Source organism: Scyliorhinus canicula, chromosome 20 (assembly GCF_902713615.1).
Source record: "Scyliorhinus canicula chromosome 20, sScyCan1.1, whole genome shotgun sequence".
NCBI classification, from domain to species: Eukaryota; Metazoa; Chordata; class Chondrichthyes; order Carcharhiniformes; family Scyliorhinidae; genus Scyliorhinus; species Scyliorhinus canicula.
Window position 1 is genome coordinate 92,089,578 of NC_052165.1, and position 19,593 is coordinate 92,109,170.

The following is a 19,593-nucleotide window of genomic DNA, read 5'->3' on the forward strand; positions in this document are numbered from 1 at the left end:
TCTCTCAGGGAGATATCTGTACACCGACTGCTGTCTCTCTGTCCCCTCTCTCTCAGGGAGCTAGCTGTACACTGACAGGTGTCTCTGTCCTTCTCTCTCTCAGAGAGATATCTGTACACTGACTGGTGTCTCTCGGTCCCTCACTCTGAGGGAGATATCTGTACACTGACTGGAGTCTCTCAGTCCTCTCCCTCTCTCTCAGGGAGATATCTCAACACTGACCGGTGTCTCTCAGTCCCCACTCTCTCTGAGGGAGATATCTGAACACTGACTGGTGTCTCTCAGTCCCCCCTCTCTCTCTCAGGGAGATATCTGTACACTGCCTGGTGCCTCTCAGTCCCCTCTCTCTCTCAGGGAGATATCTGTACACTGACTGGTGTCTCTCAGTCCCCTCTCTCTCTCAGGGAGATATCTGTACACTGACTGGTGTCTCTCAGTCCCCTTTCTCTCAGGGAGATATCTGTACACTGACTGGTGTCTCTCAGTCCTCCCTCTCTCTCAGGGAGATATCTGTACACTGACTGGTGTCTCTCAGTCCCCTCCCTCTATGAGGGAGATATATGTACACTGACTGGTGTCTCTCAGTCCCTTTCTCTCTCTGGGAGATATCTGTACACTGACTGGTGTCTCTCAGTCCCCTTTCTCTCAGGGAGATATCTGTACACTGACTGGTGTCCCTCAGTCCTCCCTCTCTCTCTCAGGGAGATATCTGTACACTGACTGGTGATTCAGTCCCCTATCTCTCATTCCCCTTTCTCTCTCAGGGAGATATCTCTAAACTCACTGGTTTCTCTCAGCCCCCTCTCTCTCTCAGGGAGATATCTGTGCACTGACCGGTGTCTCTCAGTCCCCTCCCTCTCTCCCAGGGGGATATCTGTACACTGACTTGTGTCTCTCAGTCCGCTCTCTCTCAGGGAGATAGCTATACACTGACTGGTGTCTCTCAGTCACCTCTGTCTCAGGGAGGTATCTGTAAACTGACTGGTGTCTCTCAGTCCCCTCTCTCTCTCAGGGAGATATCTGTACACTGACTGGTGATTCTCAGTCCCCTCTCTCTCAGGGATGTATCTGTACACTGACTGGTGTCTCACAGTCCCCTCTCTCCCAGGGAGATATCTGACTGGTGTTTCTCAGTCCCCTCTCTCTCAGGGAGATATCTGTACACTGACTGCTGTCTCTCTGTCCCCTCTGTCTCAGGGAGATATCTGTACACTGACTGGTGTCTCTCAGTCCTCTCTCTCTCTCAGTGAGATATCTGTACACTGACTGGTGTCTCTCAGTCCCCCCTCTCTCTCAGGGAGATATCTGTACACTGACTGGTGTCTCTCAGTCCTCTCTCTCTCTCAGTGAGATATCTGTACACTGACTGGTGTCTCTCAGTCCCCTCTCTCTCTCAGGGAGATATCTGTAATCTGTTCAATGATGGATCAGAGTTGATGTGAAATAATCCGAGTTTGTGTTTTTGGTGATTGGAGAAGTTTATTTGCTTTATCGCTCAGAGTGGTTACAGGACGTTGCGAAACTTCAGTGAGCTGTGACCCATCTGTCTCTCATAGTGTTCATCAAAATCTTCATTCTGAGACACTGTGAAGTGATTCTTCCAGTCTCCAACCTCACCTGTCAGAGAGAGAGAGAGACAGAGTGAGTCAGAGTGAGGAGAGAGGGAGGGGGAGAGAGACAAAGAGAGAGACAGTGAGATAGAGAGAGAGAGTAAGTCAGAGTGAGTGAGAGAGAGAGAGACAGAGAGAGTGAGTCAGAGTGAGGGAGAGAGAGAGAGGGAGGGAGAGACAGACAGGGAGAGAGAGGGAGAAGCCACAAGTGAGAGAGAGAGACAAAGAGAGAGTGAGATGATGAGACAGAGAAGGAGCCAGAGAGAGAGAGAGAGACAGAGAGATGTATAGACAGTAAATATTGAGAGGAATTGAGGCAGAGATACAAAGAGAGAGGGAGCGGGAGAGAGAGACAGAGAGAGAGAGAGAACCAGAGTGTGTGATGGGACAGAGAGAGAGAGATAGTGTGAGGGAAGCAGAGAGAGGGACAGAGAGAGAGAGAGTGGGAAAGAGAGAGGGAAAGAATGGGAAAGAGAGAGGGAGAGTGAGGGAAAGAGAGAGGGAGAGAGTGGGAAAGTGAGAGGGAGAGTGGGAAAGCGAGAGGGAGAGTTGGAAAGAGGAATGTGAGATAGTGGGAAAGAGAGAGGGAGAGAGAGTGGGAAAGAGAGAGGGAGAGAGAGAGGGAAAGAGAGAGGGAGAGAGAGGGAAAGAGAGTGGGAAAGAGAGAGGGAGAGTTGGAAATAGAGAGGGAGAGAGAGGGAAAGAGAGTGGGAAAGAGAGAGGGAAAGAGAGAGGGAGGGAGTGGGGAAGAGAGAGGGAGAGAGGTAGAGAGAGAGAGGGAGAGAGTGGGAAAGAGAGAGGGAGAGAGAGGGAGAGAGAGAGGGATAGTGGGAAAGAGAGAGGGAGAGAGAGCGGGAGAGAGAGTGGGAGAGTGGGAAAGAGAGAGGGAGAGAGAGAGAGAGAGAGGGAGAGTGGGAAAGAGAGAGGGAGAGGGAAGTGGGAAAGAGAGAGAGAGAGAGAGGGAGAGAGAGAGAGAGAGAGGGAGATAATGGGAAAGAGAGAGGGAGAGAGAGAGGGAGAGTGGGAAAGAGAGGGAGAGAGTGGGGAAGAGAGAAGGAGAGAGAGAGAAAGTGGGAAAGAGAGTGGGAAAGAGAGTGGGAAAGAGAGAGGGAGAGAGAGGGAGAGAGAGAGGGAGAGAGAGAGGGAGAGAGAGGGAGAGAGAGAGGGAAAGTGAGAGGGAGAGAGAGTGGGAAAGAGAGTGAGAGAGTGAGAGGGAAAGAGAGAGAGAGAGGGAAGTGGGAAAGAGAGAGAGAGAGAGAGAGAGAGAGAGGGAGAGAATGGGAAATAGAGAGGGAGAGAGAGAGGGAGAGTGGGAAAGAGAGAGGGAGAGAGTGGGGAAGAGAGAAGGAGAGAGAGAGAAAGTGGGAAAGAGAGTGGGAAAGAGAGAGAGTGGGAAAGAGAGAGGGAGAGAGAGGTAGAGAGAGAGGGAGAGAGAGAGGGAGAGAGAGAGGGAGATAGAGGGAGAGAGAGGGAGAGAGAGAGGGAAAGAGAGAGGGAGAGAGAGAGGGAGAGAGAGGGAAAGAGAGAGGGAGGGGGAAGAGAGAAGGAGAGAGAGAGAAAGTGGGAAAGAGAGTGGGAAAGAGAGAGAGTGGGAAAGAGAGAGGGAGAGAGAGGGAGAGAGAGAGGGAAAGAGAGGGAGAGAGAGAGGGAGAGAGGGGGAGAGAGAGGGAGAGAGAGTGGGAAAGAGAGAGATTGAGTGGGAAAGAGAGAGGAAGTGAGAGAGGGAGAGAGAGAGAGAGGGAGATAAAGTGGGAAGGAGAGGGGGAGAGAGAGAGGGAGAGAGAGAGGGAGAGAGTGGGAAAGAGAGAGGGAGAGAGTGGGAAAGAGAGAGGGAGAGAGTGAGGGAGAGAGAGAGAGAGATTGGGAAAGAGAGAGGGAGAGAGTGGGAAAGAAAGAGGGAGAGAGAGAGGGAGAGAGAGTGAAAGTGGGAAAGAGAGAGAGAGAGAGTGGGAAAGAGAGAGAGAGAGTGGGAAAGAGAGAAGGACAGAGAGAGAGAGAGTGGGAAAGAGAGAGGGAGAGAGTGAGGGAGAGAGAGAGAGAGTGGGAAAGAGAGAGGGTGAGAGTGGGAAAGAGAGAGGGAGAGAGTGAGGGAGAGAGAGAGAGAGAGATTGGGAAAGAGAGAGGGAGAGAGTGGGAAAGAGAGAGGGAGAGAGAGAGGGAGAGAGAGTGAAAGTGGGAAAGAGAGAGAGAGTGGGAAAGAGAGAGAGAGAGAGTGGGAAAGAGAGAAGGACAGAGAGAGAGAGAGTGGGAAAGTGAGAGGGAGAGAGTGAGGGAGAGAGAGAGAGTGGGAAAGAGAGAGGGAGAGAGTGGGAAAGAGAGAGGGAGAGTGGGAAAGAGAGAGGGAGAGAGTGGGAAAGAGAGAAGGAGAGAGTGGGAAAGAGAGTGGGAGAGAGAGGGAAAGAGAGAGGGAGAGAGATTGAGAGTGGGAAAGAGAGAGGGAGAGAGAGGGAAAGAGAGAGGGAAAGAGAGAGGGAAAGAGAGAGGGAGAGAGTGGGAAAGAGAGAGGGAGAGAGAGAGCGAGAGAGAGTGTGTCAATATATTTGGGTGTCATTCCCGTGCTGATGTGTTTGGATTTTCCTCTTCCCATCCATTCCCTCCCTGGGATCCACATTCCCCTTGCCCCCTGTTGACGGAGGCTTGGCAACTTCCTGCAGTGTCTCTGGCCAATGGTAGCCCCCCAGGATGTTGACAGTGGGGGATTCAGCGATGGTGATGTCATTGAATGTCAAGGGGAGATGGATTTGGACATGGACGGCTTCAGTGTCTGAGGAGTTGTGAATGGGGCTGAACATTGTGCAGTCAGCAGCGAACATCCCCACTTCGGACCTTACGATGGAGGGAAGGTCATTGATGAAGCAGCTTTAGGTGGTTGGGTCCAAGGACACATCATCATCGCCCCTTGATATTTGAAGGCATTCCCATCGCTGAATTCCCCCATCAACATCCTGGGGGTGACCATTGATCAGAAACTGAACTGGACCCAGCCATATAAACACTGCGGCTCCCAGAGCAGGTCAGAGGCTGGGAATCCTGCGGAGAGTAACTCACCTCCTGACTCCCCCCAAAGCCTGTCCACCATCTACAAGGACACAAGTCAGGAGTGTGATGGGACCCTCTCCAGTTGCCAGTGTAATATTCTTGTTCCAGAACACTTGTAGCTAAAGCTATCAATGATTTATTAACCGCCAGCGATGCCCCACATCCCGTGAATGATTTAGTACAAAGGTGGGACTTACAGCTTGAGCCTTTCCTGGTGTGTGTGTGTGTGTGTGAGGAGAGGGAGACAGGGTCTCAGGGAGCCGCCCCGCCCCGCATGCTCTACATTGACCCTTTTCAATGGCTGGATCGTCTCTCCCAGCCCAGAATGGAGGCCGTTCATGGGGTTGGTTCAGGGGAGGCCCAATCCGGCCTACCCGGAAAGGCTGGGCCCAGGGGAGGTCAGGGTACAGGGCCCCAGAGGGTGAAAGGTCAATCCCGATCACCCCGCTCTCTCACCCTTGACCCTTGGAACCTACCTTTGCGCATGAACCTGGAGATGTTCTGATTCATGATGTGTTTCGGGAGGGTGGTGTAATTGGCCATCGGATTGTCCTTCATGACCTTGAAGGAGGAAAGGTGAACGATCTTCTCAATGACGTCCTCTTCCAGAACCTTCTCCATGAACTCAGCCACCTTCAGAATCTCCCGTCTTGGATTCTATAGGGTGGGAATGGACCGGAGTTAGAGACCTCATGGGTCAGTGAGACAAGGGGGACCGAGAAACCAGGCCTGGGGTCAGGGGTCAGTGAGACAGGGGGACCGAGAAACAAGACCCAGGGGTCAGTGAGATGGGAGGACCGAGAAACCAGACCCAGGGTCAGGGGTCAGTGAGACAGGAGGACCGAGAAACCAGACCCAGGGTCAGGGGTCAGTGAGACAGGGGGACGGAGGAACCAGACCCGGGGTCAGTGAGACGGGAGGACCGAGAAACCAGACCCAGGGTCAGGGGTCAGTGAGACAGGGGGACGGAGGAACCAGACCCGGGGTCAGTGAGACGGGAGGACAGAGAAACCAGACCCGGGGTCAGTGAGACGGGAGGACAGAGAAACCAGACCTGGGGTCAGTGAGACACGGGGACGGAGAAACGTGACCGGGGTCAAGGGTCAAGGGGAAAGCGACTGACCACCCGGACCAGGGGTCAGATGTCAGTGAGGGAGACGCTGACTGTCCAAATGAGTGTAGGCTCAAGGGGAGAGGAACTGACCATCCACACCCAGCTCAGTGAGAGGTGCTGATCACCCAGTCCAGGGGTCAGAGGTCAGTGAGTGATGCACTGAACTCTCACCCTGAACAATTTCATGTTTCTCTCTGTCTCTCTCTCTCTCTCGCTGTCTCTCTGTCTCTCCCTCTCTGCCTCTGCCTCTCTGCCTCTCTCTCTTTCTCTCTCTCTCTGTCACTCTCTCTCTCTCTCTCTCTATCCCGCTCTCCCTGTCTCTGTCTGTCTCTCTCTCTCACACTGTGTGACTTTCTCTGTCTGTCTGTCTCTCTCTCTCCCTCCCTCTCTGTCTGTCTCTCTCTCTCTATGTCTGTCTGTCTCTCTCTCACTGTCTCTCTCTCTCTGTCTCTCTGTGTGTGTCTCTCTCTCTCTTTCACCATCTCTCTCTCTCTGTCTCTCTCTCTCACTGTCTCTCTGTGTGTGTCTCTCTCTCTCTTTCACCATCTCTCTCTCTCACCATCTCTCTCTCTCACTGTCTCTCTCTCTCACTGTCTCTCTGTGTGTCTCTCTCTCTCTCTTTCACCGTCTCTCTCTCACTGTCTCTCTCTCTCACTGTCTCTCTGTGTGTGTCTCTCTCTCTCGTCACGAGACCCTGTACGAGCGTGGGGTCAGTTCCAGCTCCCTCCACCCGGGGTCGCAACATCAGTGAATTAACCAATAATTCTGAATAACTTTTCGAGATTCTTGCCCGAGACGTCTGCAATCAGATGCAGACTCCAGATTTATAAGTAAAAACATTAACAAACTATTTATTAATAACAAGAGGAAAAGATGAATATATGAAAAGTAATAACAGAACAATGGTCTAACAATCGGCCTAATCTCAAATCCACGTCCCATCCTCCACCCATACACACACAAGACAGACACACACGGCGGGAATGGGGGGGAAAGGTTTAAACTGAAACAGGATTAATAATTATGAGATTGTTCTTTGCTGCCGATGTACTCTTTGTACTCAGCGATCTCCTGATCATGTATCCAATCAGAAACTGGAGGTTGTAGAAAGCTCTCTAAATCAGCAGGCAGAGAGAGAGAGATTCAAAGCTGCCTGGTGCCTGGATATCTTCACAGCGCACACCCTAAACAATCTGGCACTCTTCACAAGATCCACCTTCCTTCTGGAACTTTCTGTCTGGCCCCCACCAATCACAGACCTCAATAGTAAATTGTACATTTCCTGATTGGCTGCTTGCCAAGTCTATCAAATCATCATCACTGGTTCTGCCTCAGAATCGGAAGGGGATGTCTCGGCCTGGTCTATCACGATCGGCATTCCAACTCTGCCCAAAATCTATAAAACAGAAAACCCAGATGGTGTAGTGAGGCTGTAGCAGCTTAACCAGAAGACAGGCAGCAGGGAGGGGGGTACAACAGTACCTTAACAATACCTCTCTCTCTGTTGTCGTGCTGTTCAGCTTCGGGTAACACGGACTGCAACACGATGCAGTTACCTGTCAAGTAGACACTAAACGTGGGCGTTGGTTCAATAAGATTTATTGAACTTCAGTAACGAAGCACACAGCTGCCTGTGGGTTGACTCTCTGCTACTCTCAGTAAACTAACACTAAATATCTAGACCAGGCTAGCTCTGAACCAGGTGTAGAAGATGTTGAATGATTTGTACACCCTGACTGTCACTACAGCTGTCACCAGTGGAAAGAGGTGGAGTGCTGATGTCTCATGTGTTTTGTAGGTGGAAGCCCCCCTCTGGTGTTCTGTCAGGTGATTGGTTGTGTTCTTTCCTGTATGTTGATTGGCTCACCTGGGTGTCTGTCACTGCCTGCTCTTACACCATGATGTGCGTGGGTGAATATTATGACAGCTGTCTCATCTCTCACGCTGACTTCCTCTCTCTCTTTGTCTATCTTTGTCTCGTCTCACTCTTGCTCTCGCTGTCTCTATCTCTCGCTGTCTCTATCTCTCGCTGTCTCCATCTCTCCCTGTCTCTATCTCTCCCTGTCTCTATCTCTCCCTGTCTCTATCTCTTGCTGTCTCTATCTCCCGCTGCCTCTAGCTCCCGCTGCCTCTATCTCTCGCTGTCTCTATCTCCTGCTGCCTCTATATGCCGCTGCCTCTATCTCCCGCTGCCTCTATCTCTCCCTGTCTCTATCTCTCCCTGTCTCTATCTCTCCCTGTCTCTATCTCTCCCTGTCTCTATCTCTCCCTGTCTCTATCTCTCCCTGTCTCTATCTCTTGCTGCCTCAATCTCTCTTGCTGTCTCTATCTCTCCCTGTCTCTATCTCTCCCTGTCTCTATCTCTCCCTGTCTCTATCTCTCCCTGTCTCTATCTCTTGCTGTCTCTATCTCCCGCTGCCTCTCGCTCCCGCTGCCACTATCTCTCGCTGTCTCTATCTCTCGCTGTTTCTGTGTGTCTCTCTCTCTCTCCCCACCCGCCTCCCTCACACAATATTACACCCTCGGACACTCATCCTCCTCCACACTCAGTCCCTCCCACGGCCGTTACCTCCTTTATATCCTCAAAGAAGAGGAAGAGAATCCGATGTTTGATCTTCGCTTCCCACCATCCCTTCACATGGTCGTACCAGGAACCCCAGCTCACTGAAACAGAGCAAGAACAGGCACAGTAAGATCCCATCGAGATTCTCCCTGTTCCCAAAGACAAGAACAGGGACAGTGTAGAGGGAGCTTTACTCTGTATCTAACACCGTGCTGCACCTGTCCTGGGAGTGTTTGATGGGGACAGTGTAGAAGGAGCTTTACTCTGTATCTAACCCCGTGCTGTACCTGTCCTGGGAATGTTTGATGGGGACAGTGTGGAGGGAGCTTTACTCTGTATCTAACCCCGTGTTGTACCTGTACCTGGGGCTGGTTTAGCACTGGGCTAATTCGCTGGCTTTTAAAGCAGGCCAAGGCAGGCCAGCAGCACGGTTCAATTTCCGTACCAGCCTCCCCGAACAGGTGGCAGAATGTGGCGACTAGGAGCTTTTCGCACTAACTTCATTGAAGCCTACTCATGACAATAAGCGATTTTCATTTCATTTTTCATTTCCTGGGAGTGTTTGATGCTCGGTTAAGGATTGTTGATGATATATTAACCTTTGGGTAATCTATCTCTTTACACTTTGCTCCTGATTGGGAATGGTCTGGTGGTGTGACTGTGAACAATCCATCAGTCTTCAACTTAAAGCAAACTCATTTATTGCGTAACAATTGATTAATATTGAGTTTGCACACTGCACTGAACTATAACTAGCAATCAAGTAATTTATATTAAAGTATTAACTAATTGAAACTAAACGTGCTAAACTATGTTGTGAAGGATCTATCACACTCAATCTCGTCGCTCCTGGTTGGCAGAGGCCGAGATCCTCTCAGTGTTGTTATTGATAGTGCGATGCAATGCTGCCCTCTAGTGGGCAGTGTTACACTGAGATGTAATAATTAACCCTTTTCGCTGTCTACATATATACACATCATTACAGTTGATGTGCGGAGGAAACCCACCTTGTCCGTGCAGGAATTTTTGGAAGAATTCCAGCCAGTCTCCCGGTTCCGGCATTGTGTTGTCCATCCGATGGAAATGGAAATACGACACAAGATTATCTTTAGCATTTCGAGCGACGACTATGGTCTGGGAAGAGGAAACACAAATCCATTAGGGAGTCCTCACTCTTCCCTCTGACCTGTCTGAGTGAGGGGGGAGTGAGGGAGTCCCACAGTTTGGAGACTGAGGGAGGGGGGAGGTGAGGGAGTCTCACAGTTTGGAGACTGAGGGAGGGGGGAGTGAGGGAGTCCCACAGTTTGGAGACTGAGGGAGGGAGGGGTGAGGGAGTCCCACAGTTTGGAGACTGAGGGAGGGGGGAGTGAGGGAGGGGGGTGAGGGAGTGTTGAACAGGGTGAGGGATGAGGGGTTTACGGGGTAGATGGGGGTGATGGGGGGGGGAGGGGAGGGATGTGTCCCGGGTCCCTACCTTACAGTCCTGCTCCCAGAAGGATTTGGGAACCAGTTGGATCGGGAGGTGAGTTTTAATCACCCTCGGAGACGCCATTTTCTCAATCAGTTCAATACCTGCGAGATGGAGATGTTACAGCATTCCGCTCAAATAATCCTGCTCACATTGTACACTCGACTCTCCCCTGGGTATGGGTCCCCCCCTCCCCCCCCCCCCCCCCCCCCCCCCCCACGGGCACCGACTCTCCCCGGGGTACGGGTCCCTCCACACGGGCACCGACTCTCCCCGGGGTACGGGTCCCCCTCCCCACGGGCACCGACTCTCCCCGGGGTATGGGTCCCTCCCCCCACGGGCACCGACTCTCCCCGGGGTACGGGTCCCTCCCCACGGGCACCGACTCTCCCCGGGGTACGGGTCCCCCCCCATGGGCACCGACTCTCCCCGGGGTACGGGGGGAAACATCCTCTCAGCATTCGCCGTGTCGAGCCCCCCCCCCTCTCATTCTTCTAAACTCCAATGGGTGTGTCACCCCAACCTGCCCAAACCTCACAAGACAAATACCCCCTCCCCCCATCCCAGGCATCACCCCGGGGAACCTCCTCTGAACTGCCTCCGACACCAGTCTCTCCCTCCGTGAGTAAGGAGACCCAAACCATACGCAGTACTCCAGCTGCAGAAACACCAACAGTTGGAGCAAAACTTCCCAACTTTTACAGCCCAACCCCCCCACCCCCCCCACCCGCCCCCCCCACCCCCACCCCCCCCACCCCCCCCCACCCCCACCACCCCACCCCCACCCCCCCCCCCCCCCCACCCCCACCCCCCCACCTCCCCACCTCCCCGATAAAGGGTCTCACCAGGAGGCCCCTCATCCTCAAATAATTCAAGGAAGGGGATTCGTTCATAGACGGGAGCTCGTTTACACATCTTCACATCACCGTTCTGATTGATCAGATCCACAATTTCCTGCATCCATGTTGTCCCTGTGGAGAGAGGGAGAGAGAGTGAGAGAGAGGGAGAGAAAGAGAGAGAGACAGAGAGAGAGAGAGAGAGAGAGAGACAGAGAGAGACAGAGAGAGACGAACAGAGAGAGTGTGAGAGAGAATGTGACAGAGAGAGAGAGGAACAGAGAGAGTGTGACAGAGAGAGAGAGGAACAGAGAGAGTGTGACAGTGTGACAGAGAGAGAGAGGAACAGAGAGTGTGAGAGAGTGTGACAGAGAGAGAGAGGAACAGAGAGAGTGTGACAGAGAGAGAGGAACAGAGAGAGTGTGAGAGAGTGTGAGAGAGAGAGAGAGGAACAGAGAGAGTGAGAGAGAGAGAGAGGAACAGAGAGAGTGTGACAGAGAGAGAGAGGAACAGAGAGAGTGTGAGAGAGTGTGACAGAGAGAGAGAGGAACAGAGAGAGTGTGAGAGAGTGTGACAGAGAGAGAGAGAAACAGAGAGAGTGTGAGAGAGAGTGTGACAGAGAGAGAGAGAGGAACAGAGAGTGAGAGAGAGAGTGTGACAGAGAGAGAGGAACAGAGAGAGTGTGAGAGAGAGAGAGAGGAACAGAGAGAGTGAGAGAGAGAGTGTGACAGAGAGAGAGAGAGGAACAGAGAGTGAGAGAGAGAGTGTGACAGAGAGAGAGGAACAGAGAGAGTGTGAGAGAGAGAGGAACAGAGAGAGTGTGAGAGAGTGTGACAGAGAGAGATAGGAACAGAGACATGTGAAAGTGAGATGGGAACAGAGAGAGTGAGAGGGGAACAGAGAGAGTGGGAGAGAATGTCAGGGAGATGGAGGAACAGAGTTAGAGTGAGAGACACACAGAGACTTTAAACATCCCCATGAGTGGTCAAGAGAATCAAATTCACACAGATTCCAGCAGCCCTCCTCAAATGGTGTCCCCCATCGTAATGCCTGGACTCTCCCAACCCACCGTCAGGCCTGGGCCCTTAGCTTCCACCATGAGGCCTGGGCCACCACTCCACCATGAGGCCTGGGCCCTCATCCTGCACAGTGAGGCCTGGGCCCTCATCCTGCACAGTGAGGCCTGGGCCCTCATCCTGCACAGTGAGGCCTCGGCCCTCATCCTGCACAGAGGCCTGAGCCCTCATCCTGCACAGTGATCCCTGGGCCCTCATCCTGCACAGAGGCCTGGGCCCTCATCCTGCACAATGAGACCTGGGCCCACATCCTGCACAGTGAGGCCTGGGCCCTCATCCTGCACAGAGGCCTGGGCCCTCGTCCTGCACAGTGAGACCTGGGCCCTCATCCTGCACAGTGAGGTCTTGGCCCTCGTCCTGCACAGTGAGGTCTGGGCCCTCGCCCAGCACAGTGAGGCCTGGGCCCTCATCCTGCACAGTGAGGCCTGGGCCCACATCCTGCACAGTAAGGCCTGGGCCCACATACAGCACAGTGAGGCCTGGGCGCTCATCCTCCACAGTGAGGCCTGGGCCCTCATCCTCCACAATGAGGCCTGGGCCCTCAACCTGCACAGAGGCCTGGGCCCTCGTCCTGCACAGTGAGGCCTGGGCACTTTCCATCCACTGTGTGACTGTGCCTCTCTCCCCACCGTGAGGCCTGGGCCCTCTCCCCCCACCGTGAGGCCTGTTCTCCACTCACCTGATTTGGGGTAGGTGGCGATGAGCAGGTCATCGGGCTTGGCCTGGAAGTTTTTCACCATCTCCCAGTTATCAGCCACCCAGTCGGCTAAGGGGACATCTTCCAGCAGTTTGAGCTGCGTCTTCCTGATTGTCAAGTCTCGCAGCTCCGGATGAAAGTCCAGCTCCATCTCCAGGATCCTGAAACTGGGCAGCACCATGGTCAATTCATTCAGGATGAGGGTTGGTCAGTAAATTTGCAGATGATACGAAGATTGGTGGAGTTGTGGATAGTGAGGAGGGCTGTTGTCGGCTGCAAAGAGACATCGATCGGATGCAGAGCTGGGCTGAGAAGTGGCAGATGGAGTTTAACCCTGAAAAGTGTGAGGTTGTCCATTTTGGAAGGACAAATCTGAATGCGGAATACAGGATTAACGGTAGGGTTCTTGGCAATGTAGAGTAGCAGAGAGATCTTGGGGTCTATGTTCATAGATCTTTGAAAGTTGCCACTCAAGTGGATAGAGCTGTGAAGAAGGCCTATGGTGTGTTAGTGTGTTCATTAGCAGAGGGATTGAATTTAAGAGCCGTGAGGTGATGATGCAGCTGTACAAAACCTTCGTAAGGCCACATTTGGAGTAGTGTGTGCAGTTCTGGTCACCTCATTTTAGGAAAGATGTGGAAGCTTTGGAAAAGGTGCAAAGGAGATTTACCAGGATGCTGCCTGGAATGGAGAGTAGGTCTTACGAGGAAAGGTTGAGGGTGCTAGGCCTTTTCTCATTAGAACGGAGAAGGATGAGGGGCGACTTGATAGAGGTTATTAAGATGATCAGGGGAATAGATAGAGTAGACAGTCAGAGACTTTTTCCCCAGGTAGAACAAACCATTAAAAGGGGCCATAAATTTAAGGTAAATGATGGAAGATATAGGGGGGATGTCAGAGGTAGGTTCTTTACCCAGAGAGTAGTGGGGGCATGGAATGCACTGTCTGTGGAAGTAGTTGAGTCGGAAACGTTAGGGACCTTCAAGCGGCTATTGGATAGGTACATGGATTAGGGTAGAATAATGGAGTGTAGATTAATTTGTTCTTAAGGGCAGCACAGTAGCATTGTGGATAGCACAATTGCTTCACAGCTCCAGGGTCCCAGGTTCGATTCCCGGCTGGGTCACTGTCTGTGTGGAGTCTGCACATCCTCCCCGTGACTGCGTGGGTTTCCTCCGGGTGCTCCGGTTTCCTCCCACAGTCCAAAGATGTGCAGGTTGGGTGGATTGGCCATGATAAATTGCCCTTAGTGTCCAAAATTCTATGATCTATGATTAACCTAGGACAAAAGTTTGGCACAACATTGTGGGCCGAAGGGCCTGTTCTGTGCTGTATTTCTCTATGATCTATGTTCTTACCTTATTGAATCTCAGTCAGTTTAATCTTTGAGCTGTGAATTGGGTTTAACTTTGAGGAGGAGTTTGTCACCAATCGAGGAGACAGATTGCAAGTGTTGACAGGACTGGAACCAGTTTGGTTTCATTCCTTCGCCTTCTCTCTGGGCAAGGGGCCCAGTTCAGAGATAGAGAGAGAGAAATGAAAATCGCTTATCGTCACAAGTAGGCTTCAAATGAAGTTACTGTGAAATGACACAGAGACCAGAATGAGAGGCACAGAAAGAGACAGAGAGAGACAGACAGAGCGAAAGAGAGATTGCAAGAGACAGATAGAGACTGTGAGAGAGAGAGACAGAGCGAAAGAGACATTGTGAGAGACAGATAGAGACAGATAGACTGAAAGAGACAGAGAGACAGACAGAGCGAAAGAGAGATTGTGAGAGATAGAGACTGAGAGAAAGAAAGAAAGAGACAGAGACAGACAGAGAGAAGAGAGAGAGAGACGCAGAGCGACAGAGAAAGACAGAGAGAGAAGACAGAGAGAGAGACAGAGAGAGAGAGAGCGGGATAGGGATAGAGAGAAAGAGAGATTGTGAGAGACAGATGGAGACTGCGAGAGAGAGAGAAAGAGACAGAGACAGACAGAGAAAGAGACTGCGAGAGAGAGACTAAGAGAGAGAGACAGCCAGACAGAGCGAAAGAGTCAGACAGAGAGAGAAAAAGACAGACAGAGAGAAAGAGACAGAGAGAGAAAAGAGAGAGAGAGAGCAGGGTAGGGACAGAGAGAGAGAGCGATGTAGAGACAGAGAGAGAGACAGCGATGTAGACACAGTGAGAGAGCGATGTGGAGACAGAGAGAGAGAGAGTGATGTAGACACAGTGAGAGAGCGATGTAGAGACAGAGAGACAGCAGGGTAGGGACAGAGAGAGAGAGCGATGTAGAGACAGAGAGAGAGAGACAGCGATGTAGACACAGTGAGAGAGCGATGTAGAGACAGAGAGAGACAGCGATGTAGACACAGTGAGAGAGCGATGTAGAGACAGAGAGAGAGAGAGCGATGTAGACACGGTGAGAGAGCGATGTAGAGACAGAGAGAGACAGCGATGTAGACACAGTGAGAGAGCGATGTAGAGACAGAGAGAGAGAGAGCGATGTAGACACGGTGAGAGAGCGATGTAGAGACAGAGAGAGACAGCGATGTAGACACAGTGAGAGAGCGATGTAGAGACAGAGAGAGAGAGAGCGATGTAGACACAGTGAGAGAGCGATGTAGAGACAGAGAGAGAGAGAGCGATGTAGACACGGTGAGAGCGATGTAGAGACAGAGAGAGACAGCGATGTAGACACAGTGAGAGAGCGATGTAGAGACAGAGAGAGAGAGAGCGATGTAGACACAGAGAGAGCGATGTGGAGACAGAGAGACAGAGAGCGGGGTAGGGACTAGAGAAAGAGCTCCTGCTCTTACCTTGTTTTCTCTCCAAGTCTCCAATGGTTGATGTCATCCAGGTTTATTGGACGGGATATGCAAATATATGAAGCAGATGATGATGTGGCTCTGCCCAATGTAGTCGGCTGTTAGACACTCGGGGAGAATTTGGGTGAGGTCAGAGTTCCAGGCCTAATCTGTAACCTGTTCTGATGTAGTTCTAATAAACAAGTGTTCAACAGATCCCCCAATATGTCTGCAGTCTGCCCCACCCCGAGAGCCCAAGATAAATGGACCCAATTATATACCGTGGTGGCAGCGTTGTCGACGCCGAGGTAAGAGAGACATTGGTGCTTTATCGAAGGAATCACTGTGAAGAAACACGTGAAAGCAGCTCGAGAAATCTGGGCGGTTGAAGGAGGCGCACTGGAGAGAGAGGAATGATGGGGGAACTTCATGGTCAGGCCGTGTCCTTGCCCCAGCCGCCTGACTGTCTCGAGGGGCAGAAGGGAGGTCTGCAGTGGGAGTTATGGTAACGCCATTATCTCCAGTACACAGCAGCGTCAGATCCTCAAGTCAAAGAGGCAAAGCTCTAAGTAACTACCTTCCTTTATTCAGTCAGTCCAGCAGCAGACGTCCCTCAGCTCTGTGTACTCAATATAATGAGGAAAGAACTCTTTATTTCCATTGTGTCCTGGCCTGGGGCTCTTTATAACGGGAAGATGTTGCCCATTTTCAGACTTGACAGACAAACCTGGAATAATATCTCAGTGGAAGGTGGAACGTCTTGTTCAGGATATTTGCATTGTGCATGGGAAGGTTGTTTGTGGTGCTCCTGAGGTTCGGGTCGTTCCGATGTGGCTGTGGGATATCGCGTGGAGCCAGGTTCAAAGAAGCCGAGATGGCTGCAGAACATGAATACTGTTCCCTAATTGGCTGATAATGAGGCCTTGGGGGTGGAGCCTACATTTACAGATTTGCCTCCAGTCAGCCCTGTGTTGGGCTTCGCAGCCAATCCCTCCTTGCCTGAGTCCTGCTTCGAACCTGAGAATGAACTGGATGCCCACATAAATGTGCACAGGCTGCTCGACGTGGGACACACACACACACTTACATCCTCCTTCTCCTCCTCCTCCTCCCCTGCCCAGAAACCCGACTCGCACCCACAGAGGACGGGAGGAAAACACAGGCTGAAACACCAACTGCTTCTGAACCCCACTTTCACAAGGATAACACTGAGAGCAGATCAGATTCTGCACCATCAACGACAAACACAAGGTCGGTCTGCGTTAACCCAAACTTCGGTTTCGTCCCTCTGCCTGGAAAACAAATTTCGACTGGTGTCTCTCAGTCCCCTCTCTCTCTCAGGGAGATATCTGTACACTGACTGGTGTCTCTCAGTCCCCTCTCTCTCTCAGGGAGATATCTGTACACTGACTGGTGTCTCTCAGTCCCCCTCTCTCTCTCAGGGAGATATCTGTACACTGACTGGTGTCTCTCAGTCCCCTCTCTCTCTCAGGGAGATATCTGTACACTGACTGGTGTCTCTCAGTCCCCTCTCTCTCTCAGGGAGATATCTGTACACTGACTGGTGTCTCTCAGTCCCCTCTCTCTCTCAGGGAGATATCTGTACACTGACTGGTGTCTCTCAGTCCCCTCTCTCTCTCAGGGAGATATCTGTACACTGACTGGTGTCTCTCAGTCCCCCTCTCTCTCAGGGAGATATCTGTACACTGACTGGTGTCTCTCAGTCCCCTCTCTCTCAGGGAGATATCTGTACACTGACTGGTGTCTCTCAGTCCCCTCTCTCTCAGGGAGATATCTGTACACTGACTGGTGTCTCTCAGTCCCCTCTCTCTCAGGGAGATATCTGTACACTGACTGGTGTCTCTCAGTCCCCCTCTCTCTCAGGGAGATATCTGTACACTGACTGGTGTCTCTCAGTCCCCTCTCTCTCTCAGGGAGATATCTGTACACTGACTGGTGTCTCTCAGTCCCCCCTCTCTCTCAGGGAGATATCTGTACACTGACTGGTGTCTCTCAGTCCCCCTCTCTCTCTCAGGGAGATATCTGTACACTGACTGGTGTCTCTCAGTCCCCTCTCTCTCTCAGGGAGATATCTGTACACTGACTGGTGTCTCTCAGTCCCCTCTCTCTCAGGGAGATATCTGTACACTGACTGGTGTCTCTCAGTCCTCTCTCTCTCAGGGAGATAGCTATACACTGACTGGTGTCTCTCAGTCACCTCTGTCTCAGGGAGATATCTGTACACTGACTGGTGTCTCTCAGTCCCCTCTCTCTCAGGGAGATATCTGTACACTGACTGGTTTCTCTCAGTCCCCTCTCCCTCAGGGAGATATCTGTACACTGACTGGTGTCTCTCAGTCCCCTCTCTCTCTCAGGGAGATATCTGTACACTGACTGGTGTCTCTCAGTCCCCTCTCTCTCTCAGGGAGATATCTGTAATCTGTTCAATGATGGATCAGAGTTGATGTGAAATAATCCGAGTTTGTGTTTTTGGTGATTGGAGAAGTTTATTTGCTTTATCGCTCAGAGTGGTTACAGGACGTTGCGAAACTTCAGTGAGCTGTGACCCATCTGTCTCTCATAGTGTTCATCAAAATCTTCATTCTGAGACACTGTGAAGTGATTCTTCCAGTCTCCAACCTCACCTGTGAGAGAGAGAGAGAGAGTGAGTCAGAGTGAGGGAGTGAGGGGGGGTGGGAGAGAGAGATGGGGTTAGACAGACACAGAAAGGGAGTGAGCTAGAGACGGATAGACAGAGGCACAGCGAGAGAGAGAGAAACAAAGACAGAGAGAGAAAGACGAGAATGGAGGCGGTTCAGTGGGTCGGTTGAGGGGAGGCCCAATCCGGCCTACCTGGAAAGGCTGGGCCTAAGGGTGGTCAGAGAACAAGCACCCTAAGGGGTTAAAGGTCAATCCCGATCCCGCCGCTCTTTCACCCCTGACCCCTGTAACCTACCTTTGCGCATGAACCTGGAGATGTTCTGATCCATGATCCCCATCGGAAGGGTGCCGTAATTGGCCATCGGATTGTCCTTCATGACCTTGAAGGAGGAAAGGTGAACGATTTTCTCAATGACGTCCTCTTCTAGAACATTCTCCATGAACTCGGCCACCTTCAGGATCTCCCGTCTGGGATTCTATAGGGTGGGAATGGACCGGAGTTAGAGACCTCATGGGTCAGTGAGAAAGGGGGGACCGGGAAACCAGAACCAGGGTCAGGGGTCAGTGCGACAGAGGGTCTGAGAAACCAGAACCGGGGTCAGGGGTCAGTGAGACAGAGGGACCGAGAAACCAGAACCGGGGTCAGGGGTCAGTGAGACAGGGGGACCGAGAAACCAGAACTAGGGTCAGGGGTCAGGTGGACAGGTGTACCAAAAAACTGGAACTGGTGTCAGGGCTCAAGGAGAGGGGAACTGACCGAAGAGAGGTCAGGGGTCAGTGAGCGAGGCACTGACCATCCAGGCCAGAGTTCAGTGGGAGAGGCACTGACCCTCCAGACCAGGGGTCAGAGGTCAGTTAGAGAGGTTTGTCCCTCCATATGAGGGGTCAGAGGTCAGTGAGAAGGGGACTGACCATTCAGCCTGAGGTTCACGGGTTTCACTCTGAATAATTTCATGTCTGTCTCTCTCTGTATGTCCCTCTCTCTCTCTGTCTCTCTCTCTCTCTCACTGTCTCTCTCTCTCTCTCTCCTCGCTGCCTCTCTCACTCCCACGCTGTCTCTGTTGTAATGATATGTATGTAGGTACGCCAGTGAAGGGTTAATTATTACATCTCAGTGCAATTCAAACACTAGAGGGCACCACCATTTCACAGTATATAAATCCGACCTCAGGTCAGCCCGGGTAGTGTTAGTGAGGGAGGAACGCTGGGAACGGCACGAGGAGAAGATTAGGTTAGAGACAGTACAACAGGTTTATTATTAGTGACTGGTTAGATTATTGGTTAGTGAGGGAGGAACGCTGGGAACGACACGAGGAGAAGATTAGGTTAGAGACAGTTACACCAGGTTATTATTAGTGACTGGTTAGATTATTGGTTAGTGAGGGAGGAACGCTGGGAACGGCACGAGGAGAAGATTAGGTTAGAGACAGTTACACCAGGTTATTATTAGTGACTGGTTAGGTTATTGGTTAGTGAGGGAGGAACGCTGGGAACGGCACGAGGAGAAGATTAGGTTAGAGACAGTTATACCAGGTTATTATTAGTGACTGGTTAGATTATTGGTTAGTGAGGGAGGAACGCTGGGAACAGCATGAGGAGAAGATTAGGTTAGAGACAGTTACACCAGGTTATTATTAGTGACTGGTTAGATTATTGATTACTGCTAGACAGATTCAATATTACTTTATTATTGACTATAGCTCAGTAGCGTGAGTGAACTTTATTTAATTAATCGTCA

General features: G+C 51.6%; 3 protein-coding genes across 7 annotated transcripts in view; 1 reads left to right on the forward strand and 2 right to left on the reverse strand.

Moving 5' to 3' along the window:
* The window catches only part of LOC119954944 (sulfotransferase 1C2-like), a 143,751-nt gene that overhangs the window by 116,820 nt on the left and 7,338 nt on the right, over nucleotides 1-19,593 (forward strand). The gene's annotated exons all lie outside the window — the stretch shown is intronic.
* On the reverse strand, nucleotides 1,454-15,258 carry LOC119954931 (sulfotransferase 1C2-like). Of its 4 annotated transcripts, none has more exons than XM_038780652.1 (8): nucleotides 15,207-15,235; nucleotides 12,386-12,570; nucleotides 10,640-10,765; nucleotides 9,801-9,898; nucleotides 9,334-9,460; nucleotides 8,333-8,427; nucleotides 5,126-5,306; nucleotides 1,454-1,617 (listed from the first exon to the last, which is right to left on the reverse strand). In XM_038780652.1, exons 2-8 carry the CDS (start codon nucleotides 12,552-12,554, stop codon nucleotides 1,505-1,507), a joined length of 909 nt encoding a protein of 302 aa, XP_038636580.1. In that variant the 5' UTR covers nucleotides 12,555-12,570; nucleotides 15,207-15,235; the 3' UTR covers nucleotides 1,454-1,504. The 4 variants fall into 4 exon arrangements, with proteins under 4 accessions (XP_038636580.1, XP_038636581.1, XP_038636582.1 ...); XM_038780653.1 differs by lacking the exon at nucleotides 15,207-15,235 and adding an exon at nucleotides 13,762-13,930; XM_038780654.1 differs by lacking the exon at nucleotides 12,386-12,570 and having other exon boundaries at nucleotides 15,207-15,258.
* Nucleotides 17,677-19,593, reverse strand: part of LOC119954936 (sulfotransferase 1C2-like) — a 196,341-nt gene continuing 194,424 nt past the window's right edge. The window contains exons 7-8 of one of the 2 annotated variants that reach the window (XM_038780670.1): nucleotides 18,151-18,331; nucleotides 17,682-17,839 (exon numbers count right to left, since the gene is read on the reverse strand). In XM_038780670.1, the coding sequence (XP_038636598.1) occupies nucleotides 17,727-17,839; nucleotides 18,151-18,331 (294 nt within the window). In that variant the 3' untranslated portion in view covers nucleotides 17,682-17,726. Of the gene's footprint in view, nucleotides 17,840-18,150; nucleotides 18,332-19,593 lie in introns of both variants that reach the window. The other variant, XM_038780671.1, reaches the window with a different exon arrangement.